This window comes from Trichosporon asahii (assembly GCF_000293215.1).
Source record: "Trichosporon asahii var. asahii CBS 2479 unplaced genomic scaffold scaffold00071, whole genome shotgun sequence".
Taxonomy (NCBI): domain Eukaryota; kingdom Fungi; phylum Basidiomycota; class Tremellomycetes; order Trichosporonales; family Trichosporonaceae; genus Trichosporon; species Trichosporon asahii.
In genome coordinates this window covers 1,050,340-1,072,824 of record NW_014040854.1, presented here as the reverse complement: position 1 = coordinate 1,072,824, position 22,485 = coordinate 1,050,340, and the positions used below count along the sequence as shown (strand labels likewise).

General features: G+C 60.3%; 9 protein-coding genes across 9 annotated transcripts; 2 read left to right on the top strand and 7 right to left on the bottom strand.

Annotated features, from left to right (window-relative positions):
* Positions 1-228: 228 nt before the first annotated feature.
* A1Q1_05305 (acetamidase) lies at positions 229-2,704 on the top strand (the record flags this gene model as incomplete). Its single annotated transcript, XM_014322037.1, has 5 exons — positions 229-754; positions 845-1,023; positions 1,701-1,897; positions 1,997-2,564; positions 2,612-2,704. The coding sequence occupies 5 exons, from the start codon at positions 229-231 to the stop codon at positions 2,702-2,704; spliced, it is 1,563 nt and encodes a 520-aa protein (XP_014177512.1).
* A 627-nt stretch (positions 2,705-3,331) lies between these two features.
* A1Q1_05304 (uncharacterized protein) lies at positions 3,332-3,674 on the bottom strand (the record flags this gene model as incomplete). Its single annotated transcript, XM_014322036.1, has 2 exons — positions 3,332-3,474; positions 3,539-3,674. The coding sequence occupies 2 exons, from the start codon at positions 3,672-3,674 to the stop codon at positions 3,332-3,334; spliced, it is 279 nt and encodes a 92-aa protein (XP_014177511.1).
* Positions 3,675-6,133: 2,459 nt separating this feature from the next.
* Positions 6,134-7,265, top strand: A1Q1_05303 (uncharacterized protein; the record flags this gene model as incomplete). Its single annotated transcript, XM_014322035.1, has 5 exons — positions 6,134-6,227; positions 6,276-6,310; positions 6,436-6,524; positions 6,651-6,783; positions 6,843-7,265. The coding sequence occupies 5 exons, from the start codon at positions 6,134-6,136 to the stop codon at positions 7,263-7,265; spliced, it is 774 nt and encodes a 257-aa protein (XP_014177510.1).
* A 1,175-nt stretch (positions 7,266-8,440) lies between these two features.
* On the bottom strand, positions 8,441-10,564 carry A1Q1_05302 (NAD(P) transhydrogenase, precursor; the record flags this gene model as incomplete). Its single annotated transcript, XM_014322034.1, has 4 exons — positions 8,441-8,565; positions 9,299-9,418; positions 9,461-9,839; positions 9,881-10,564. 4 exons carry the CDS (start codon positions 10,562-10,564, stop codon positions 8,441-8,443), a joined length of 1,308 nt encoding a protein of 435 aa, XP_014177509.1.
* A 27-nt stretch (positions 10,565-10,591) lies between these two features.
* On the bottom strand, positions 10,592-12,990 carry A1Q1_05301 (uncharacterized protein; the record flags this gene model as incomplete). The annotated part of the gene is made up of 9 exons (XM_014322033.1): positions 10,592-10,846; positions 10,891-10,994; positions 11,040-11,247; positions 11,300-11,482; positions 11,545-11,766; positions 11,819-12,007; positions 12,118-12,249; positions 12,288-12,751; positions 12,936-12,990. The coding sequence occupies 9 exons, from the start codon at positions 12,988-12,990 to the stop codon at positions 10,592-10,594; spliced, it is 1,812 nt and encodes a 603-aa protein (XP_014177508.1).
* Positions 12,991-13,957: 967 nt separating this feature from the next.
* A1Q1_05300 (uncharacterized protein) lies at positions 13,958-15,000 on the bottom strand (the record flags this gene model as incomplete). Its single annotated transcript, XM_014322032.1, has 2 exons — positions 13,958-14,665; positions 14,713-15,000. 2 exons carry the CDS (start codon positions 14,998-15,000, stop codon positions 13,958-13,960), a joined length of 996 nt encoding a protein of 331 aa, XP_014177507.1.
* A 587-nt stretch (positions 15,001-15,587) lies between these two features.
* On the bottom strand, positions 15,588-17,996 carry A1Q1_05299 (tetracycline efflux protein; the record flags this gene model as incomplete). Its single annotated transcript, XM_014322031.1, has 3 exons — positions 15,588-17,104; positions 17,208-17,488; positions 17,533-17,996. 3 exons carry the CDS (start codon positions 17,994-17,996, stop codon positions 15,588-15,590), a joined length of 2,262 nt encoding a protein of 753 aa, XP_014177506.1.
* Positions 17,997-18,954: 958 nt separating this feature from the next.
* On the bottom strand, positions 18,955-19,678 carry A1Q1_05298 (uncharacterized protein; the record flags this gene model as incomplete). The annotated part of the gene is made up of 2 exons (XM_014322030.1): positions 18,955-19,394; positions 19,432-19,678. The coding sequence occupies 2 exons, from the start codon at positions 19,676-19,678 to the stop codon at positions 18,955-18,957; spliced, it is 687 nt and encodes a 228-aa protein (XP_014177505.1).
* Positions 19,679-20,430: 752 nt separating this feature from the next.
* A1Q1_05297 (uncharacterized protein) lies at positions 20,431-21,623 on the bottom strand (the record flags this gene model as incomplete). Its single annotated transcript, XM_014322029.1, has 2 exons — positions 20,431-21,347; positions 21,386-21,623. 2 exons carry the CDS (start codon positions 21,621-21,623, stop codon positions 20,431-20,433), a joined length of 1,155 nt encoding a protein of 384 aa, XP_014177504.1.
* Between the last annotated feature and the right edge of the window lie 862 nt (positions 21,624-22,485).

The following is a 22,485-nucleotide window of genomic DNA, read 5'->3' as shown; positions in this document are numbered from 1 at the left end:
GGGGAGGGGGGGAGGGGGGGAGGGGGGGACAGAAGCTGCCTCGCGAGCCGGCCCGGCGGGATGTCGCTTCACGACTACCGTGATGTAGGCGCGTCGATGTATATAGATGTCTGAAGGAGGTGCCGCCCACCGTCTCTTCCACTTGTCCAAGCTTCGGCACCTGCTGCCCACACTTTCGCCTACGTCCTCGTCTGGATCACCTACCCATTGCCGCGACTACCAACCGAAATGGTGCAGGACCCCGTCGACAACTATTCTACCCGCGCGGCTCAGGCCATCGCCAATCGTGATGCCACGATTCCGCAGGACTGGATGCTGCCGAAGAGCGCGTTCCCCCTCCCAAACAATGTGACTTCTTTACTCAGTCTGAAGCTCTCACCTGAAGAAATGGCGATCGTCGAGCTCCCCGCCTACGAACTCCGCGACAAGATTGCAGCTGGAAAGCTCACAGCCGTTGACGTCACCACGGCATACCTCAAGGCTGCTGCCGTGGCCCAGCAGACTGTCAATTGTGTTGTCGAGCTCATTCCCGAAGAGGCTCTGGAGCGAGCTCGCTGGCTCGACGAACAGCTCAAGACTACCGGGAGGCCCGTGGGACCGCTTCACGGTGTTCCCGTCAGCCTGAAGGACCACATCAACCTGAAAGGTCATGACAGCCCCTGCGGTATTCTCAGCTTTGTAGGCAACATGGTCGCCAAGGACGACGCACACCTCGTGTCTATCTTGCGCGATGCTGGCGCCGTGTTCCATGTCAGTGAGTATTGGTTGGTATGACCTCACTGTGTATGCGTCATTGCTAGCCTCTGTACATTGTTATCGCCTGGCCTTCGGAAGCTCACTACAGAAACCACCAACCCACAGTCGCTCATGCACCTGGAGACTTGCTCGTACCTCGGAACAACCCGGTGCCCATACAACCCGGCTCTCACCAGCGGTGGAAGCTCTGGCGGCGAAGGCGCTACCATGGGCATGAAAGCCTCCGCCCTCGGAGTCGGCACCGACATTGGCGGCTCCGTACGATCTGTGAGTGTTAATACACGTCTTCCTGCTTTGCTATCGCATGTTTTGGTGGAGTGCTCGGTGAATTGTGCTAGCGGGTTTGAAACATCGGCGTCTTGTTTTTGCCGATAAGAAAGGTGTCGTAATATGCTGCGCACCTTCCTCTGTGCATTTCGCGGCTACTGCTCGCCGCAATGCAGCTGAGGATGTGATGACGAACAAGACTTGCATAAGAAAGGGGTCCGGGGTCCGACGATTGGAGCAACGCGGAGCAAAGATATTTGGAGGCCGCATGGGATGGTCAACTTTGACCGCTCCATGTCCGGCGGCCGAGCTGTCATGTCGGACGTCATACCGAGAGTGACCGACGGCGTCTCTGGCCGGGTCCGACAGCAAAGATGTCGTCCTATCGTCTGATCTTATATAAGACGCTTTGCTCCGCACCTACCATTCTCCATCTTGCTTTGTACCCCATCCTTGCTTGCACCACACCCTCGCTCTGACAGCCCTTGGCCATCGCCCTCCTCGATCAGCCAGTGACCATCCCCATCCCACACCGACACTCTCGCATTCCTCTTCCAAGGCCCAGTCTTCCCCCACTTCGCTCTACCTCGCAGCATGACTCCATTCCCATTATGCCAATATTACCACCATCCCAACACCTAATTTCGCCAAAGCACCGTGCTTACTCACACTTCTAGCCAGCCGCCGCCAATGGCGTTTTCGCCTTCAAGCCTTCGTCTCGCCGCCTCCCGTATGAGGGCTGCAACATGCCCGTTGGGCCAGCCGGCTGGGAGGGCGTGCTGTGCACTCAAGGTCCCTTTGCCCGCAGCGCACGAGACCTCGAAGAGTACATGCGAGTCATTCTGAACTCCAAGCCTTGGGAGAAGGACCCAAGGTAGGTCACCTGCTGTCCATCAGCACTAATCGTCAGCCTGCACTACCGGCCGTGGCGTGAGCTCGACACCCCCAAGCATCTGCGCATCGGCATCGTTAGAGACGATGGCGTCGTTAAACCGGTGACCCCGATCCGCCGTGCTCTCGAGGACGCTGTCGAGAAGCTCTCTGCCGGCAAGGGCGACACCACGTTCGAGCTGGTCGAGTACACGCTGCCTTCGCCCGAGGAGGCCTGGAAGATTATCACGTCCTTATACTGGCCCGATGCGGGAGACATGGTCCGCTCCAACCTCGCCGCTGCCAACGAGCCCGTCATGGAGCTGACCGACTGGATCCTCACAGAGGGCGGTCAGAAGCCTACTCTCGATGAGGCACTGGAGCGCATCGTGACCCGCGACCAGTGGAGGTCGATGTTGGCCAAGCACTGGCACGATGCTGGGCTCGACGTCGTCCTCGCCCCCGTCGGCCCCACCCCTGCGCCCAAGCACGGCACGGCCAAGTACTGGAACTACACCTCGTACTGGAACCTCGCCGACTACCCCGCCGTTGTGTTCCCGACGGGCAGGTTCGTTGACCCAACGCTCGATGTCCACCAACCTGAGCGCCAGCCTCGCAACGAGAAGGAGGCGTTCGTCTGGAGCAACTATGACGCAGACACGTTTGCTGGCGTGAGTGCAACTTACGGGTGTTGCAGCTCCAGGTGCTGACTTAGTAGGCGCCGATCGGTCTCCAGCTCATCGGCTACCAGTCTCACGACGAGGAGACGCTGGCGGCATTGCGCGCTGTCCTGGCGGCACTCGATGCCTGAACGATGCGCGCGTCATTCATGACCTCCTCCTTTCGTTCCCTCGATAAACGACGAGGATTCGGATTGCAAGAATAACCCCTTAGACTGTGTGTGACCTGTGAGCGACGACGACCAAGGACAAATCCCGTTGAGTTGGGGCGGAGGAGGAAGCTAGGCAGTTTCACGATCTCGTACTCCCGTTAGTGTGGTTAGTGAATCGGCTGGTGCAATTCACAGTCTGGAAACAGCAAGATACCCGGAGCTTCATCATAGGCTGCTTGGACATACCTATGGTGTTATGTATATTCCCACCAAAATGGCTCGCGTCATACGCTTCTTTCGGAACCACTCCACGCAGAAGTAGCCGGGTTAGTGTCATGGTTGTGTCGCTCGTCTCACAGGTCAGAGGCTTGGTCTGAGGACAAGGTTTCGTCGGATAGCCCCTCCTCGACCAGTCGGGTTTTTGGCCGCGAACTCGAGCTAAGCACGGGTAGCCTTGCCTGCGGGCCGCGGAAGATGCGCAGAAGCTTCCTGCTGTGCTCCAGCTTCCAACCGGGCCTTCTTCCAGCTTCTGCGCACGATCGGGCTCAGAAGCAGAAAAGCGCAGTCTTCCTACGCACAGTCGAGTCAACGAATGTCCTGTGCGTATCAAGACTTAGACGGTGTCCCGCCCATGGCTTCCGGCCCAACCGGATCGCCAGCCCTCAGTCGAGTCGATGTCGTGCTAGGAGTTCCTGGTGTCAAGGCAGTGCTGCTGGTGCGCCACGGGGTAGCGTCAACCGGAAATGCTCCTATCGGATCAGTGTCGCGCTCAAGCGGGGCCTCCGAGGGATACGCGATACGCGCTCCACGCACCGAACGCGTAGAACGCGCTTGTGCAGGAACGCGCCAGGCCAGAACCCCAGACAAGCAATGAAACCTGCTCTCTCGTCTGGTCTGGGAATGTTTCCGGGTCCTTCAAGCAGCCGGCAGTCCCCTGACTCCGGATCATCGTGGATTCGCATATGGGAAGCTGCTGCTGATCGCGAGTCTGTTATCAGCTGCTATCGGGCCAGAGCTCATTTGTTTCGGCCAAAGATCCCAGCATGTGCTGAGCACATCCAAGAGATCCCCGAACCATGGTGTTCACGAGGGAAGATCGGACCCGGCTAGGGACAAGACAACCGGGCAGTGGCTTGTGTGTCGACAGTGCGCAGTGCGGGTGTGCACGGGCTATATGAGAAAGAGGCTCGCGGATCGCGGGGAAGTGCGTAGGACCGCGGGCAAAGCAAGGGGGGAGGGGGGGACCGAAGGCGGAGAGGTGGAATGGACAATGCGTGGACACGAGCACCTGACCTGAACCGCCTGCCGGACAGTCAGGCCATGCGCCGGGCGCCACCGACTGCACTGCACCGGTAACTGCGGGCAGACCTCCACCTCTTTCCAAACCCTCATCTCCGCTTACTTTCGCCAAGGGGCCCGGTTACGAATGCCGTCCTCGACGGTCAACATCCATCCCCGATCGTGCACCATGCATGCCTCACTAGCTGCGACGAGCTGCGGCCTGCGTCTGCCCCACCCCCGGTCCCCACTATCGCTCCGCATGCTCCATGGGGTCGATCGAGCCGGTCGATCCGGGGTCGACGGCAATGTATCCTGCAGCCTGCGGGGCGGTCAGACGCCGACCGCAGCAGCAGTGACAACCCCGTCCATCGACCGTCGATGGCAATGACGCAGTGAGCGCAATGCTCCGGCCAAGCGGCCATCCTTTCTTGTCCGCCGTCCGACGATGAGCGCGTGACCCGAGCGCGGATGAGACGCTTCAGGTGCTCCCTCTCGGCCTTCTCAGGCTCTGCATGTACATGGCCACCCACTCGATTCGCTGCCAAGCAGGCACAACTCTACGCAACATTACTCGACGCTGTGCCTGTGAGCCGTTACCGCGGCCTGGCCAGTGGACAGCGAACAAGCAGCGAGGACCCGGGGTCGAAAGATTTTTCGATGCCCAGCCGGGTATCGTAGGTGACCGAGTTTTCGCCAGGCATTCATGGGCCACCACCGCCCAGTGTCGCAGGCGCTGGCGTCGCAGGCGGCGGCACGCGGGCAGAGAGCAAGACCAAGTGCATGTTCCGGCTATCAACAAGCAGGACCTGAACAAGGTTCACGCACAGGATCCTAGGTCCACTTGCTAGTCCGGTCCTGGACATGTGCCAGCACTTTGCACGGCATGCCTCGTCTCAACACCGTGGCAAGGCGCGGAGGATGAAGGGAGAAGAAACAGACTAAGGAGGTTTGACTGCCAAATCGAGTTTACGTTTCTGGGCTTTTGCGCGCTGCGATTCGTCACCGACCGGAGCTGGTCCTGAATCCTAGAAAGTAGCTAGGCACTCTCTCGCCGCGATCATACGCCTCTGCGCCTTTGCGCCTGCTCCCAGGTCCAGAAACCCATGTTCTAGCCTCGACGCGCGCTCAACGCTAGACCCCGCACATCCATACCTGTACGCCGCTCGCTTTCAAGGTGGCGACCTTCCTGCCAAGCACGTCCGGGTGATTGGCCAGGCGGGTCGGACGAGCAAACGAGGGAAGGTATGCTTGACGCCCAGCGGGTCAGCTGCACGGTATGCTGGCTTGGCGAATGCTGATGGTGGCTTGAGGGCAGGGGCCGGAGGCCCAGCCGTGCGTATTCAACAGGACCGTCAAACAGACCAGCGTGGGCCATGGGCCACCGCATGACCATGGCCGGATCAGCTTGTTCCTTTGTCTCTTGTCTTGTGCGGGTGCTGCGCCAGTCCTCCTGATGGCCGCTGAGGGGAGATGCCGTAGTCTGCCTGAACTGAATCGCAGAATTTAGCAAGTTGAGCATGTTCAGCCGTACGCCAGCCGAGAGGACGCCAGCGAGCCGTCGTGTCGTGCAAAGCCGGCCCCTGCTTCCCTGGACCTCACAAGGCCCCTCAGGCGGGGCAGCACAAGCAGTTGGCGCATGCGGGCTGGGAGCGGACCAAGGGGCTTCAAGGAGGAAGCTCAGGTTTCTCGGGTGGTCTCCCTTCCTCGGCCTGTCCCTGGCTGGCACTCGGGTGGGTGGAGAGGCACGAGGACCCTGACGTGAGCATGAGCCCGGGTCGATTGTTGCCACTGCGATCCACTGCCATCATGATCCAAGAATGAACCCAATCCAGCCCATCCCACTACCCACTACCCACTAGCACCGTTAGGTCTGCTTGCGCGCGCGCGCTAGTCCTTTCTCCCCGCATCAGGCTCCAGTCTCATATCCGACCTCTTCTGACCCTACCCTCCGTACCTTCCTACCAGGCTGCCCCTTGCCCCTCCTTCGTCGCCGTCAATATAATACCAACAAGGCGTCTGCTCTTTCCTCTCCGTTGCCGTCCTCTCCTTCGACCACCTTCTTGATATCCCGCACAGTACTTTTTTTTTTCTCTTTCAGTACCCTCGACCAGCCCGCCTGCCGCCAACATGCCGTCCCTCAAGACTCTGATGTTCATGCGCATCGCGTCCCTGCTCACCGCGGGCGCCTTCACCGTTGCTTGTGTCGGTCTCGCCGGCAAGTGTGAGTAGAAAACATTAGACACCACTGGCAGCCACTAACTCTTCGCAGCTCTGAAGGACCTTCACGACAACCGTGTCTTCCTTGTAAGTCGTCAATTGGGTGGGACAGCTTCGTCAGAAGTTGCTGTCGTTACGCTTCGCGACTTCACCCTCCCCAAACCACTCGCAGGCAAGAATGTCAGCTGACCTCTCAGGCTAAGACGATTAAGCCCATGGGCATCCAGGGTGGCATTGACGCCAAGGACGTTCTTGGTGCTATGGGAGCCATGCTCGGCGCCGCCGGTCTCGGTGTCATCTGGTGTGTGAGTATTACGTCCTTTCTACCTCTCCTTTCCAAGCGATTCCACCGCGCTGGGCCGGCAGCCTCAACGCCAAGGACGACGAGCGCGCAATTTTCGCGCTGTGTTTCTAAACCTGTGTCTAGCCCGCTCGGTGTCTTGTACCCCACACTCCCCAAGACAAAACGAGCGGGCCTGAGCAAGCCACCTGGACCGCCCCGTGGTGCGGGGGTCCAATCACCACGGGCGCATGTCACTCGCTGCTCCGAGATCGGTCATGTTCCGAGCGGCCTCTTCACACCGCTCTGCAACGCCTAGTTCATTGCTGACGAGTATAGTTCATCTCCGAGTTCATCTGGTGGAAGGAGGAGCGCGGTGGATTCCTTCCCTTCCGCTTCCGTTTCATCAACGAGATCATGCTCGGCATTTCGTGTATCTTCCTCCTCGCTGCCTCGATCGCGGCCGCCATTATCTGTGGCACCAAGTCTGCCAAGATCTGGCTTAACCCCCCGATGCCCCAGGCTGTTGTCGACGGCATGCTCAAGGCCACTGGCAAGTCTGTTCGTTACAGGGACCAGAAGGCTTTCCCCGCCATGATCATGGGCTGGCTCGCCTTCTTCTTCCTCGTCATCTCCCTCATCCTCACCATCATGGCCGGCCTCCACTACCGCCGTGTCGCTGCTGAGCGCCGCTCCTCTAACGGCTCGGCCAACCACCACGAGAAGTTCTCGGAGGCCCGTGAGGACGCCGCTCACGCCTAAACAGCCTCTCTCCGCGGGCTGTAGACCATTTCCTTTTTTTTCTCTCGTTTTAAACAACGCCATCTGATCAATCGCGAGGACAGGCTCGGGCTAGGGTACCGCCTGCGTCCTCTTGATCTGTCGCACTATACCTTTACTTCGTTCATCGAACTGAACTTAATCATAAACCTACCAACACCTCCTTGGTGGTTGTCACAACATCACACGACATAGTCACTTACACTACATCGGCACGACCAGGGCGTCCGATAGTATCAGTAACATTTGTATATGTGACTATAATAACAGCGCACAACTGAATTCACCGAGCGGATCAGCCGCATAATCGCGATTCTAATGGTGGGTGCGTGTGGTCCGTGCGCTTCAAACCGAGGAGACGTGGACCGGCGACGTGACCACCACAGCACAATTTTGACCGTGACATGAGTTGCACGGCGCGGAGCATACCTGCGCAAGCGGTGATCGGGCGATGCGTCACCGTTCGAAGAGTTTCTTTCGCTTCGTTTTTAACTTTTACGCAGATCGTTACCGGCGGCGGTGAGGCAGCATGCCGTGTACCGAGTGCCTTGCGGCCGCGATCCATTTCGGTCCTGGGCGACCTATGCACAGCGATGCATGCAGATGCCCGGCGATGCCCGGGCAGGGGTGCCCAGAGCTGTGACAATAGCATAAATTTACAAGAAATGCGCCGGCGAAAGCTTAAGCAAGAATGCTTGATGTGCAGAGAAAGCTAAATCGAAAGGACAGACGCAGGCGAAGAGGGAAAGGACGACAGAGTGTGGTTGAACCTTATTCAACATCTACCCTCCACTCTTGCCGTCACTGTCCCTCTCCCCGTCCCTCGTTCCTCATTACCCATGATCATCGCCGCAAAGCGTCTCAGGATTGCGGCCGTCAGCCATGCCAGCCAGCCAGTCGCAGTGCAGCAAAAACACTCACCGCCGTTCCTGGTAGCCCATGTGTGAGCTTGAGGTGAGCAGAAGAGCTCGAAATGCTCGGAGAGCGACGAGCATACCGTGCCTGGAGTGCAGGACGCCTACGTCAAGCATTTCGATTCTTTCAACGATGACTGAGCGACCAACTGATGCGACTGATGCGGCATGCGACTGAGAAACTGCCTGCTTTATACTGGATACATGAGAGAAGAAAAGGAAGAGGGACGCAATGAAGGAAGTCTACTTGCCCTCGCCCTCGGGCGTGGACAGGCCCTTGGAGAGCTGGTCGCACGAGCTCTTGGCGTCGCCAAAGAGCATCTTGGTGTTCGGGTAGTAGAACAGCGGGTTCGGGACCTCGGCATAGCCTGAAGAATGTCGTCAGCATGTGTTTTTCATTACTCTTCAATGATTTCGGCATGGTCCTTGCCGCCTTGCCATTGCTTCTGTCGCGCGCGCGCTACTGCGCGGCCATTCCCGGGAGGCCGGGGAATGGTTCCGACACAATCTCAGCGAGCGGCGACATCAAGGGCATCGATGAACGAGGTGGGAGATAAGAAGGCCGACCCGGTAGCGTAAAGGTGGGGGGACGATCGCTCATCGTATCGTCGCTGGGTGCGAGATGGGACGTATAACGTGAGCCACCCAGGGCTATGCCGACAGGGCCCGCCCAGGTTTGCCCCAGGGACGCAGGAGCGAGCAAGGGGAAAGGGAGCGGAATTGCTACACCCGAGCCCACTATGGTGACCGACTGGCGCATAGAGGACGTGCAGTGCGGGATACAGATGACAAGTTTGAGCGGACAACTGCGACGCGAGCGGACTAGGGGTGGTCCGTTGAACGCGATCGACTGCGACGCGTACAACTGTGGGCAGCCCATGAGGACAAGCTGCGTACACTACGGTCCGCTAACCCGCGACATGCAGCTTGCCGGCCACCGGCAGCGGCAACACGACCGCCGTCGTACTCCGCACCCTGTCATAGCTGCGCGCGTCCACATGCTCATCTGCTGCGCCGCAACCGCTCCATCCCACCTCACACCCATGCACCTCCGCACTGCGGAGGTCGCTACTGACTGCCAAAAGGGAACACGTGACTCACCAGAGCTCATTCCGCGCTTCATGACGACGACATTCTTCGCGTTCCACACGTTCAGGACGGGCATGCCCGCGATCGGCGAGTTGGGCTCGAGCGCGATCGGGTTGACCGTGTCGTTAGCGCCTGATTGATCAGCCTCCGTTCTGTGCAGCAGCTAGTACTCACCAATGACGAGGACGACGTCCGTGTCCTTGAAGTCGTCGTTGATCTCGTCCATCTCCAGCACAACGTCGTAGGGCACGCCCGCCTCGGCGAGGAGGACGTTGCACTGGCCCGGCATGCGGCCCGCGACGGGGTGGATGCCGAAGCGCACCTCGATGCCCTTCTTGCGCAGATTCGCGACCATGTCGCTGATGGCGTACTGCGCCTTGGCGACCGCCATGCCGTAGCCGGGGACGATGATGACAGACTCGGCGTTCTGGAGCGTATCGACGACCTCCTCAATGTTCGTCTTGACGACGGACTTGCCCTTGGTCGTGTCCTCCATCGCCGTGTTGGTCGCGATGCCGCCGAAAATGACGTTGGTCAGCGATCGGTTCATTGCCTTGCACTGGGAGTTAGCTCGCGAGCAGAGAATCAGCCTACCATGATGTAACTGAGGATGGAACCGGAGGCGCCGATGAGCGAACCGACAGACGTCAGGAGCATGTTGTCAAGCATGAAGCCCTCCGCGATGAGCGCGAATCCAGAGTAGGCATTCAGCACCGTGACGAGGACAGGCATGTCGGCTCCGCCGATGGCGGCCGAGGTCGTCCAGCCCTGGATACACGAGAGGGCGGCGTTACCAGCGAGCAGCGCGGCACCGACGGTCGGCGCAGTAGGGGCCAGAGTCATGAAAGCTGCCATGGTCGCGGCGTTCGTGCCAACGAGACCAAGGTTGATGGCGTGACGCCCAGGGAGGATGGTAGGCTTCGACCCGACCTTGCCCGCGAGCTTGAGGAAGGCGACGATGGAGCCGGTGAAGGTGACACCACCAATGAGGACACCGAGGTAAGCGGTGGCAAGGAGGAGGTTGGAGAGACCGCCGGCGTGGTGCTCGGGCTCCATGACGACAGCGGCCGAGGTCATCATGGCGGCAAGACCGACGACGGAGTGCAGCGCGGCCACGGTCTGGGGCAGGGCCATGGGCGAGACACGGCGGCCGATGGCGAGACCGGCACCACCGCCGAGAACGGTGAGCGCAGCAGCCTGAACAAGCTGCTCCTTCGTGAAGCCAACGGCGAGTAGGGTGGTGAGCATACCGACAAAGACACCGAGAATGCCGAACATGTTACCAGTGCGCGCGGTCGCCTGGGGTTAGCTAGCTACAACCAACAAGCTTACCTGAGCGCTGAGGCCGGTCAGGGCGCCAATACACAGGAAGGTGGACGCAACGTAGCCCGCCTGCGTGAGGCCGGCCTCGCCCGTCTGCCAGGCCCAGATCAGGCCGGCGGCGAAGAGGGCGGCAGGGATGGCGTACAGCCAGGCGTACTCGGGCGGGTCACCGGGGCGGCGGAAGAGGTCAAGCATGCGCTTGGTGATCAGGAAACCACCGAAGATGTCTGTGGTCAGCTGCCGAAAGGAATCGTAAGCTTACTCAGGTTGGCGAGGAGAACACTGGCAGCCGCGAGCCACTGAGGAAAGGTCTGGGGCATCATACCACCGCCCATCGCGAAGAGACCGCCAACACCGACAAGACCGGACAGGGCGTTGGTGACCGCTGAGCGTTAGCTAATCCGTCGGCATTGAAGCTTGAGACACGTACACATCAGAGGAGAGTGGAGAGCGGGGGCCACGTTCCAGACAGCACGGAAGCCGACGAGACCAGCCAGACCGAGGGTGCCGAACATGCCCATGAAGGCAGGCGAGGTGAGCTTGCCGAGACCAAGAACACCGGTGAGCGCAGCAGAGGTGCCGGCGACCTCGCGAACGGACTTCTGCCAGGGAGTAACCTCCTTGGTAGGTTCTTCAACCTTGGCGGCAGCCTGATGTTAGCTAATGACGACACCAAGCGCAGCTACTGACAGCTTTTGGGGGAGCAGCCGGGGCGGGAGGCGCAGCGGGGCGGGGCGCCGGCCAGAGCAGCTGACGGTCCATGGTCACAAGGGCGCCACGGACGACCTCGTCGTCGAGGTTAACGTGGAACTTGCCGTCCTTGCCGATGGAGAGGAGGAACTTGGTAATGTTGTTCGAGTACAGCGTCGAGGACTGGGTAGGCAGGCGCGAGGGCAGGTCCTGAGAATTAGCGTGAACTCTCCTTCCCAACTCACAGTGTAGCCGAGGATGGTAACGCCATTGTGGACGACCTTCTCTCCAGGCTTGGTCAGCTCGCAGTTACCGCCAGCCTCGCCAGCGAGGTCGACAATGACCGAGCCGGGCTTCATGGCCTCGACGTGCTCCTTCAGAATCAGCTTGGGCGCAGGCTTGCCGGGGATCAGGGCCGTCGTGATGATGATGTCGACATCCCTGGCCTGCTCGGCGAAGAGAGCCATCTCAGCATCGAGGAAAGCCTGAAGTCAGCTTGCAACCGCTATCGTAGCTCACCTTGGACATCTCCTTGGCGTAGCCGCCCTGACCGCTTCCGTCCTCCTCAATGTCGACAGTGAGGAACTCGGCGCCGAGAGACTCGACCTGCTCCTTGACGACGGGGCGAGTGTCGAAGCCGCGGACAATAGCACCCATACGCTTGGCAGTCGTGATGGCCGAGAGACCAGCAACACCGCCGCCGATAACCTGCCCGTTAGCATGGTGATGTGGTGATTTAGAAGCGTGTGCAACGCGGCAGCTGCAAGAAGACATCTACTGCCCCTGCCGATCATGTCTGATCGTGAGTGAACACTCACAAGAACCTTTGCGGGAGGAATCTTTCCAGCCGCAGTAACTTGACCAGTGAAGAAGCGACCAAACTCGTTACCCGCCTCAAGGACGGCACGATAACCAGCGGTGTTAGCCATAGAAGAGAGAGCATCGAAGACCTGTATGTCAGCTGTCGGACCATATTGCCCCAGCTCACCTGAGCACGAGAGATACGGGGAACGGCGTCCATAGCGAACGAAGTCACGCCAGCCTCACGGAGCTCCTCGACGACCTCCTTGTTAGTCGCGGGGTAGAGGAAGGAGATGAGGGTCTGGCCCTTCTGCATCTTGGCCTGCTCGAGTGTCGGCGGGCGGACGCGGAGGACAATGTCGCTCTGCGCGGCAGCGGGGGCGATAGTAGCTCCGGCGGCAGTGTACGCCGAGTCGGGGAAGTTGCTTGCCTGACCGGCACCGCTCTCGACGGTGACGGCGCGGAAGCCCTTTTTCAAGAGCGTCTTGACGCCGTCGGGCGTAACAGCGACACGCTGCTCGCCGGAAAAGGTCTCCTTCGGGACGCCAATCGAGAGCTGGCCGTACGGGACGCCAGGCGCTTCGGGGTCGGCTGCCTTGGTGCCAGCCGCCGAGTCCAGGCGGCTAGCACTCGCATGCAGGTGTCGCCGTCCTGATCGTTAGCTAAGCAGGCAATGCATAGCTCGCTACCCGTCACCCGCTGCTCGCTGGGTAGCAACTAGTGCGCTGGTCGCGAAAAAGTTGGCCCGCAAGCAAGTAGCCGGATAGGGACCGGATACTTTGATCCGTTTCCGAAACGGAAAGCCGAACCGCGAGCGTGCGAGGTAGTGACTCACCAGTTCTGACGGCGCACGCAAAGAGGCGCAGCGTGCGCGCCGAGTCTACGAGCATGGTCGCGGACTGCGTGGAGAGGTTTCAGCAAAGTGAGAGACTGAGAGAAGTGAGACGGGGCGCGTTAGAGATCTTCTGGGTGCATATATCGGGAAAGGCTTGGGTTCGCGCGACGCCCCCGCGCCAGGAATGCCAATACCACGAAAGGTGATTCCGTTAAGCCGGATGGTTCGGGTGAGCGGACGGGCGGCCTAAGACTTTGCTTGCAACTCGACAGCGCCCAGCAGGCAAGCAGCAGGCAGCACTCGAGCGGATCAACGGAGGCGCGTCGCGAGTCACAAGTCGCGGATGGTCGCCCCTGAGTCGGCAAAGTCGATAGCGGAGGGGTGGATGGGTGAGCCTCTCGGGTGAGGCTTCTCAAAGCTGTGGCGTCAGTGGTCGATGAGACGCCAAGTGTGCTGGGTGAGTTGTACAACAACAAGATGAGGAGAACCGAGAAGCAAGGCGCGTCAGTGTGTGACGCAGATGCGTAGTGTCCGCCCACCTCGAGCAGGACTCGGGCGCGTCGCCGATGCGGACATTGATGCGTTTATCTTTGGGGCACGGCGAACGACGACATGTGACCTTACACCAACTCCGCTGAGGTGCACCGCACGGCAAATTCGGCTGCGTCGGCTCGTTCACCGGCCCCGATTGCGCGTGGAGTCCCCACATACCGCACACACACAGCATACACTCTTCCTCTCCCGCGGAGCCCTTTTCCGTGCAATCGTCACTTCACCATCCCTCTCACCTCATCTCCGATTCCACTCCCTCTTGGCGGCCTGTCCACATCGCCTGACCTCGCCCCTGACCTCACCTGACCACACCTGCCCCAGGCACACAGACACGCACCCCTTGCGCACCCCTTCTCTTCCATGTCCATATCTGGTGCATCACTCATTGTTCCTCATCCTGAATCTCACAACAGCATCCTTCGTGCCATGCGCGTTCTAGGCCCGAGCCGTACCGGCCCCGCAGCGGCGGCTCAAGCCCAGTGCCTGAACTCAACGGTGAGGTTCGCGAACGCAGCAGCAATCACGCGCGGGTCCGGCATTCCCAAGTCGACATATGCTTCGCACTCGCTGCTCGGCAAAACCGCCTTGATGCGCTTCACGAGAGTCTTGTCGACGTGCGCGGCGGCGTGGGCGTCGCCGGTGTCATAATCGACCCTTGGGAGGGCGCTGAATACGCTCATTCTCTTGACGAGGGCGCTCTCGCTCTTCTCGGGGAGTAGGGACGCGGCAGCCTTCGGCAGCTTAGGCCTGGCCGCCGTCGGGCGACGGTGCATCTTGATCGGTTGGAAGGGACAGTGTCTGGCGTCGACAAACGCGAGGAGGCGGTTGATCTCACTATGTGAGTTTTGCCAGCGGAAGGGGGCCGATTCCCAGAAGTCGCCGTTCTCCAGCAGATCGATGAGAGACACACGGCGCCCCTCGAGCCACTCGGCCCAGTGCCTGCTGCACTCGAGCTGCACCCCGCCCGCGGTACGCCACATCATCGCGAAAGACGACGTCGTCAGCGCCACGCCGCCGCTGTTCTCGAGGTCGGAGGAGGCGTACAGCGCAAACACGCACTGCAGGAACGAGCCGCGCATGTCCCCGCCCACGGACCACGCGACGCCGCCGAGCACCGTCTCGAGCGAAGAGGGGAACGCGCACAGCGGGTTGCGGCGCCAGAAGCGCAACTTTTTGGTCTAAGTGTCAGCGAGCACTCATTGACTTTACCGCTCACCCTGCTCACGCGGTTCAGGCCCGACCACGCCTGCACCATGAGTGCCTGTACCTTGGCGTCTGGATCGGTGCGGCGGCCCTCGATGTCGAGTGCGCAGCACAAAGCGAGGAGCGCATCGTGCGTGCGCACATGCAAACCTTTCAGGGCGGCGATGAGCTTCTCCTGCTCCGCGGCGCTCAGGCTCGATACACTGCGAGAGCTGGCCGAGCTGGAAGTCCCGGACGAGCTTGAATCGAGATAAGGCTCGTATGCGGTGTAGGTCGCCTTGAGATCTTGGAGGTGATGATTGCCCGACATCCTGGTCGTCTTGTCTGGTCGAAGTAGCGGTGAGGCACAGCGGCCCCGAGTACGCTGTATCGACGAGACAGCGGCGCTCAGAAGAGGCGAGAGGGGTGATGAGAGAAAGTAGAGGTTGTTCACAGCGGTTCAGGCCTATATGTCTCGTGCGCTGAGCGGGGTGCATCGTCGGAGCGCGGTAGGGCGAACCGTGACCCATCAGACGCCGCCGCCGGGGCGCCGGGGCACCGGCAGGGCGATGGAGTACGGTGGAAGACATAGCGTGTAATGCGCAGTGCAGCATGCGCAGCACATGGTATCTCGCGGCAGTCGCTCGCGATGTCGATACCAGCGCCCAAGCCGACGGGATGGTGCCCTCCTGTGCCCTTCTGCGCCGTGAGATGCGACTCCGAGCAGACGACTGACCATGGACTCAGACCCTGTCTCACCCTGCAACCTCCGCCCAATCCACGCCACCTCCGCCGTTCCTCAGGCAGCGCATCGCCATTGCTCTGTGGCAGCTGATAAGGAAACCCAGCTTTGCATTTGTATATGGCACACGTACAGCACTACATTATGAATACACTCCTGCGCACTCCTCTAATGTTCTAACGGCTCATTCTCACACCAGCAGCCTCGGCGCCCTTCGCCGCGCTCGCCTCGACGCCCTCCTCGACAGCCTCTTTCACCCCCTCCGCGACTTCCTCAGCACGCTCTAGTCCGCTGTGCGCAGAGTGTCCAGACTCGGTGCGGTCGATCTCCTTCTTCGCCTCGACGGGGCTGGCAGTGTAGGTGTCCTCGTCGGAATCGTTCCTCTGCAGGCGCAGGACGCCGGTATCGTTCTCCGGGGTATGCGGCCTCGTGGCCGGAGTCTGAGCGCCTGTCGCGGGAGTGGTGTGTCCGCTTCCGACAGCTCCCCTGGCAGCGCGCTTCTTCGCCTTGCGCTCCTCGACCCACTTCTTGCCCTCCTCCTTCAGCTTTGCGTCGTCCTCGCGCTTGAGCGACACGCGGCGAATGAAGAACACAGTGATGATGAACGAGAGGCCGGCCATGGGCACGCAGAACCAGAAGCACGCGTTGATGCCGCGCGAGTAGGCGGCGCGCACTGCGTCGAGCTGCGCGGCGTCCAGCGGGAGGTCGTGCAGTTCCGTCGGGTCTTTCAGGACGCTGTCGATGAGGCTCCTCTGGAAGCCCTTCCCGGTCAGCTCGGAGGTGACTACATTGTTGATGATGGCGGCGCAGACTGCAAGCGAGACCGTGCCGCCCAGCATGCGGAGGAAGTTGCGGCATCCCGTCGCTGTCGCCATGTCTTTTCTCGCTACGCTGGCCTGGATCGCAATAAGGGACGTCTGGAACGTCTGGCCTGCGCCAACGGCGATCAGAACCTGGTACCCGTAGATCTTGGCCTTGCTCGTATCCGGCCCAACGGAGGACATGACGCCCAAACCAATGGTCCAGATGAAGAATCCAGCCATCAGGTTCCACTTGTAGTCGCCCGTCTTGGACACGAGGAAGCCGGAGAGGAACGAGAAGAAGACCTGCACGAACGTGAGGGGGAGCATGTCGACGCCGCTCTGCACGGGTGACTCCTGCCGAACGACCTGGAAGTACTGCGGGAGATAGTACAGTGTTGCGTAGAAGGCGCATCCGTTTGCAAACGTCGTCGCCATGCTTGCTGCCACCGTACGATCCTTGAAGATGTACATCGGGATCAGGGGGAGGGTCATGAGCTTGGCCTCGACGACGATGAAGACGATCAGCAGCACAATGCCGATGATGAGCGGCGCGAGCACGGCAGCACTCGTCCAGGAATACTCCACGCCGCCCCACGAGATCGCGATGAGGACGAGTACAGCCCATGCCAGTGTGAGAGCGCTACCCAGGTAGTCGAGCTTCTTCAGCTTGGCGACCATGGAGCCCTGCACGCGCTTTAGCGGGAGGAAGAAGAAGACGACGACGATCGCGAGCCCCGTGAGTGGCAGGTTAATGTAGAAGCACCATCGCCAGGTGACCTTCTCGGTGAAGATGCCGCCGAGGATGGGCCCGACGCTGTTCGCGACAGCGACAACGCCGCCGGTGATGCCCTGATACTTTCCTCGATCCTTCAGAGAGACGACGTCGGAAACTGTGGGGGGGGAAGGTCAGCGTCGAGTCAAAGAACTGCGAGGATGTGGTCGGACATGCCCGAGCATCGGCCACATCCGCTTCCGATGGAAAAGAGAACTCACTGATGATCATGGCCAGGGTGAGGATACCGCCGCCGCCCAGGCCCTGGATTGCGCGGAAGATGATCAGTTGGATCATGGTCTGCGCGAGCGCGCACGCCAGACTGCCGAAGAGGAAGATGATCAGACTGCCGAGGAGAACGCTCTTGCGCCCGAAAATGTCGCTGAGGCGGCCGTACACTGGCTGCAGCGCCGTCGAGGTCAGCATGTACGCCGTGCCGACCCATGAGGCTATTGACGCCTGGTTGAAGATCCTGCCGAGGGTAGGGAGAGCCGTGGCAACGCTGGTCGTTAGTAGAGGTCTTCGTGGCACCAAGATTAAACTTACATAGTCTGGTCCAGCAGGGAGCAGAACAGGGCACAGTTCAGACCAGCAAAGATGAGCATGACCTGCTTCACGGGCAGCAGGTTGGTCTGATCCGTGAGCTCAAACTTCTTCTTCTTCTTGTCGTCGCCTGCGCCTGCTGATCCTTCTACATCCTCTTCGTGGGCTGTTCGCTCCCCGTCGCTTCCGTTGGAGGGCGGATTCCGAACTCCGTTAAGATCCTCCTCTTCTGTTTTCGCAGTGGAGTCGGACATGACCGGTGGCGTCCGGTCATCTCCTGGTGCTCGTGATTTCCCGTCGCCAGAGCTCTCGATGGCTGCCTCCTCGTCGCGCCGGTCGTACTTCTCGTCGTAGGCGTCGTAGTGCCCGTCGTGATCGTGGTGTTCGTGCTCGTGCTCGTCGTGCGTGTGCAGACCCACGACGTCCTCGTCCTGCACCGCGTATTCGCCCGTTTCGTGTGTGGCCATGCGCCGTAAAGAGTTGCCCGCGTAAGAGTTTGAGCTCGTCACGCGCGTCAGCTCCCCCTGTCGTCTTGACGTCCTCCGGCGCAGCGCCGACGACGAACTATCTTGTCGTCCGAGCTCGCTCATTTTCGGTGGAGTGGAGGCGGTCGCTCGGAAGAGTGGAGTGGAGGTCGTGTGATGGGAGAGGTGAGGGGGCAAACGCCTGTTGAGGCGTGGTGTTGTCGTGTGCGCTCTATCAGTGAGCCACAGTCTTCGAAAATCAGAAGATGGTGAGCAAGTATGCAGAGTCAAGAGCTGCGGTGCACCAGATTGCTTTTGCTTTTCCCGGACCCCCGCGCCGCGCTCAATGACAGCACGGACGGACCGATGCCAGGTAGAGAGTCTAGAGATTTTTGTCGGCCTCGTCCGACAGCGATCCCTGGTTACGAGACACGGCACGTGGCGATCCCTTACCCTGATTGGGTGTGGTGCCGACGGAGCCGAGCAACGACGGAGCTGAGCGAAGGCGCCTGCCATGACGTAGCGCAGCGCAGACGCTGTGCAATGCAAGAAAGTTGATGCTGACTAATAGCCTGACGGCGGTACGCGGTGTTGTCGGTGACAGTCATGCAGATGTGTTGTAAGCCACCGTATCTGATAGGGTATGAAAACTCAAGCCACGAGGTTATCGACACTGCGGCGCAACTTGAGTGAGACGAGCGGGTCCGAAGTTTCGGGCGTAAAGGCCAAAGCTCCACCACAGCGCCTCTCCGTCTCGACGCTGTAGTGACCGTCGCTACTCGTCGAGGATCCTCTATGTGCGATCTAGGGGGAGGGAGTCTTAGCGACAGCAGTCAGTTGCAACAGAGAGCAACCAGGCCACCGCTGAAGCCCGGCGGCGAGCGCCGACACGCTCTATGCGGTTCTCCGTTACCTGTCACTGTACCTGGAATGCGCACCAAATCCATAATGAGTACAACACCTAGAGCTTGCCCTTAACCTTGGACAGCACGTCCTTGAACTTCTGCAGCTTGCTCTTTCCGTGCTTGCCGTCGGCCGACGCCTCCCCCTTCTCGGCGGCGATCTCGCCTGAGCGCTCGCCCAGCATGCCGAGGTTCATGCCGCCGTTATCGATAACCTCCTCGACGAGGCCAGCGTCGTACAGGTCATCGGTCGACCAAACCTTGCCGCCCGCCGTGTCCTCAGCCGCCTTCGCGTCCTTCATCATGACCTTGAGAATGTCCGGGATCGAGTGGCCGAGCACAGCGTCCTGCAGCGAGTACGTGCCCTTGCTGCTGTGGATTGTGCGGTGGTCGCAGAGAAGAGCGAGGAGGAATCCGGCGCCGAGAGCGTCGCCGTTGATCGCAGCAATCGTCACGAGGGGGTACGTCAGGAGACGCGTCTTGAGGGGCTCAAAAACCTCTGCATGTCAGCTGGCGGCGACGGAGCGAGCACTCACCGTTGATGAACTTGGTGTCCTTCGAGTCAGCCTCGGCGATGCCGGCCGAGAATGACTTCGGGATCTGGCTCGTAATGACGAGCGCGCCGCCCTTCGATCCAGCGTCCTTCCACTGCTGCTCGACATTGTCGAGAGCGCCGTTGAGCTGTCCAATGAACTCGGCGGTGAGCTGGTTGTTCGGCTCAGAGTTCATGAATACCATCCACACTTCGTCGTCGGTCTGGGCTACACGGACGTGCTCGGGCATCGTGGGGTTGCTTTTGGCTGATGCGGTCGTTGAGAGAGTGCAGATGGAAATCGTTGGAAGTCGATATGCGGAGCGAGTGGGCCCGGATATGTACCTGCTCCCACGACCCGGCATCAACGGTGACACGGTCACCCGACCCCAGTCGGGGAAGTGAGGGTCGGCGATGGCCGCCACTACGACATTCCACTCTGTGGGCGCGGTCCCTTGCACTCAACACATTGGTCTCGAGCCAGAGCTTAGCACAAGCTGACTACTTTCCTACACATCCGACTTCTCCCATTAAACCCTTTCCACACACGCTATGTGAGTGTATGCGGCGAACGCACGGCGCCTTGAGAACTTGTGTCGTTGTGCGATCTACCGGTCAAGACACCGAGATGAACGCCGACTTCCGCTCAACTCATTTCGGTCGCGGATAGCTCGATCTCTCCAGACTCCGAAAGCCATGCGGATACCAAAAGCACTTTCAGTCGCTCATCACTGCGGTGCCATCCCAGTAAGCGAACTCATTACATGCCATGAACACAGTACTACTAAGAAAGTTACTGATTATCGTCGTCGTCTTGTCACGTCTACTTATTATGAAGGTCCTTATCCGTCAGATCGTTGTCCATGATGATGGTCTCCATCTCGACCTCGGGCGGTGCCGGCGTGCGCGTCCACGGGAAGCAGCACGTGCAGCACCAGCAGTCGCGTCCAGCGTAAGCGCACCGGTCGACGCAGAGACATCCTCGCAGTGTCCCGCGGCCGATTCACAGGAGCGTGCCGGCGAGGACGAGGCCGCCAGCGGCGCCAAGGACGAGGCCATACTGGGTCTTCTTGGTGAGCTCGCGCCTGCGGAGTGCACCGGAGTTGGGAGCACTGGCAGCCTGGGTCGGAGACGGCGAGGGAGAGGGCTCAGAGGGGGAAGTGATGGGCGTGTTGCCGGGCATAGAGGCGTTGGCGCTCGCGCCAGGGGGGAGGATGGCAGTACCGGAGGGAATGGTCATGTTGCCCGTGACGTTGGTGCCGGGAACATTGAGCGCACCGCTGCCCGTGGGAAGGAGGAGGCCGGAACGAGAACCAGAGACGGTCGGGATGGCGGGACCATTGTAGGTTGCGCCCTCGACGAAGGTGCCGCTAACCCACGCGCCAGTCGTGCCCGAGTAGACCTCCTGCGCGCCCGAAGGCTTAGCTGAGCCAGTAACCTTGCCGGAGCGGGTGCCAGTGCCGGTCGGCTTCCAGGAGCCAGTAGCCGTGTCGGTCCAGGCGTCCTTGGCTGACCAGGTGCCAGTGTCGCTCGCCTCCCCGGTGCCAGTGCCGGTGGGAGTCCAGGCGTTGTCCTCCGTCCAGGTACCGGTCTCGGACGCGTCGGGGGTCCAGGAATCAGTGTCGGGAGTCCAGGTTGGCGCGGGAGCCCAGGTAGTAGCTTTACCGCGGCGACGAGTGGAAGTCGCACCAGAGCCCGAGTCGTCAGAAGCAGTGTACGGCTCGCCGGTGGGAGCAGTACCAGGCGTGTCGTTGGTGCGGGTGTTAGAGTCCGAGTTGTCGTCGGTGTTGGAGTTGTCGTTCCAGGTGGAAGTGCCAGAGTCCTCGGCGTCGTCGGTTGCAGAGGGAGACCAGTTGTTGGCGGTGGGAGTGGGGTCGTTGCCAGAGTCGGCGGTGTTCGAGTCCGGAGTGGAAGCGTAAGCTTCGTGTCAGTGTTGGACGGGGGAGGAGGAAACTTACCAGTCTCCCACATTGTGACGGTCACGGTGACCTGAGCGCTGGTTGAGAGCGCGAAGAGCAGGAGAGCGAGAGTGGTGGAACGCATTGTTGATGGCGTGGTTGTGCAGAATGGAGCAGGGGAGGAGAGCTTGGGTTGAGGAAGGAGACCGTCTGATGCAGTTGCTCTTATACACCACATCTCGTCGACAGGTGGGCAGCTTGATGTTGGTCGCGGAGGCGCTCCTGCCCTGGGATGCATGCTGCGGTTTGGCGAGGGCGATCGTCCCCAACGGGCTGTGGTTGCAGTGTGCGAGATCTGACTTCGCTCAACGGTAGCCGAGCAAGATGGTCAGTAAAACAGATCGAGTACGCTGAGGCGGACGTTAGTCAGAGATACCTGCGTGGGTCCAGTCATGATGTATGCGACGAGTCGCTCCTGACAGGCATTCTGACTCTCTGCAGCGAGACCGTGCTATGGTGAGCGGTGAACCCTCGTCAGTGGCTGCGAACACGAGCCGATGTCGTACGCCAGCCTGCGAGTGGCGCACACCCACACAACCACACATCTCGCAGGTTCTCAGAGCCTTCGAGTTCCTCTGGGAACCTTGGAAACGAGAGTCTGTACGAGTATGGCGCAGCGGATCTTGTACGTCAGCCAAGATCTCGCGGGCACGTTCTCGCACCAGATTCCCGCTCACCTTGCTTGACGATTCGAGGTCTAACTCGCTCCCGATCGGGTTGAGTCGGGTTAGTGATGCAGCGTCAGTAATTTAACACAAAGAGCCGGTAGAACGAGCGTTGCAATAGGTACTGCGGACTGAGCACAAGATCACATGTGTCGTATTAGATTTTACTTAGGGACTGCTGAGCTGCTTCCTACTCCTACTTCGCATGCACTCCTCTGTCTACGAAACAGATCTGCTGAGAGATCTCGTGTTTAGAACTGGTTCTGGGTTCCGGTAACGTGGCCCATGCCGCCGACGCCGGCGACACCGCCCTGCTCGCCCTCGACGACCGGGCGGGAGACACCTCCGGGGCCAACCCCGCCGGTCTGGGGGGCGTAGCCCTGCTGGTTGATGCCTTGGTCGTGGTGGTGGTGGTGGTGGTGGCCAGTGCCAGTG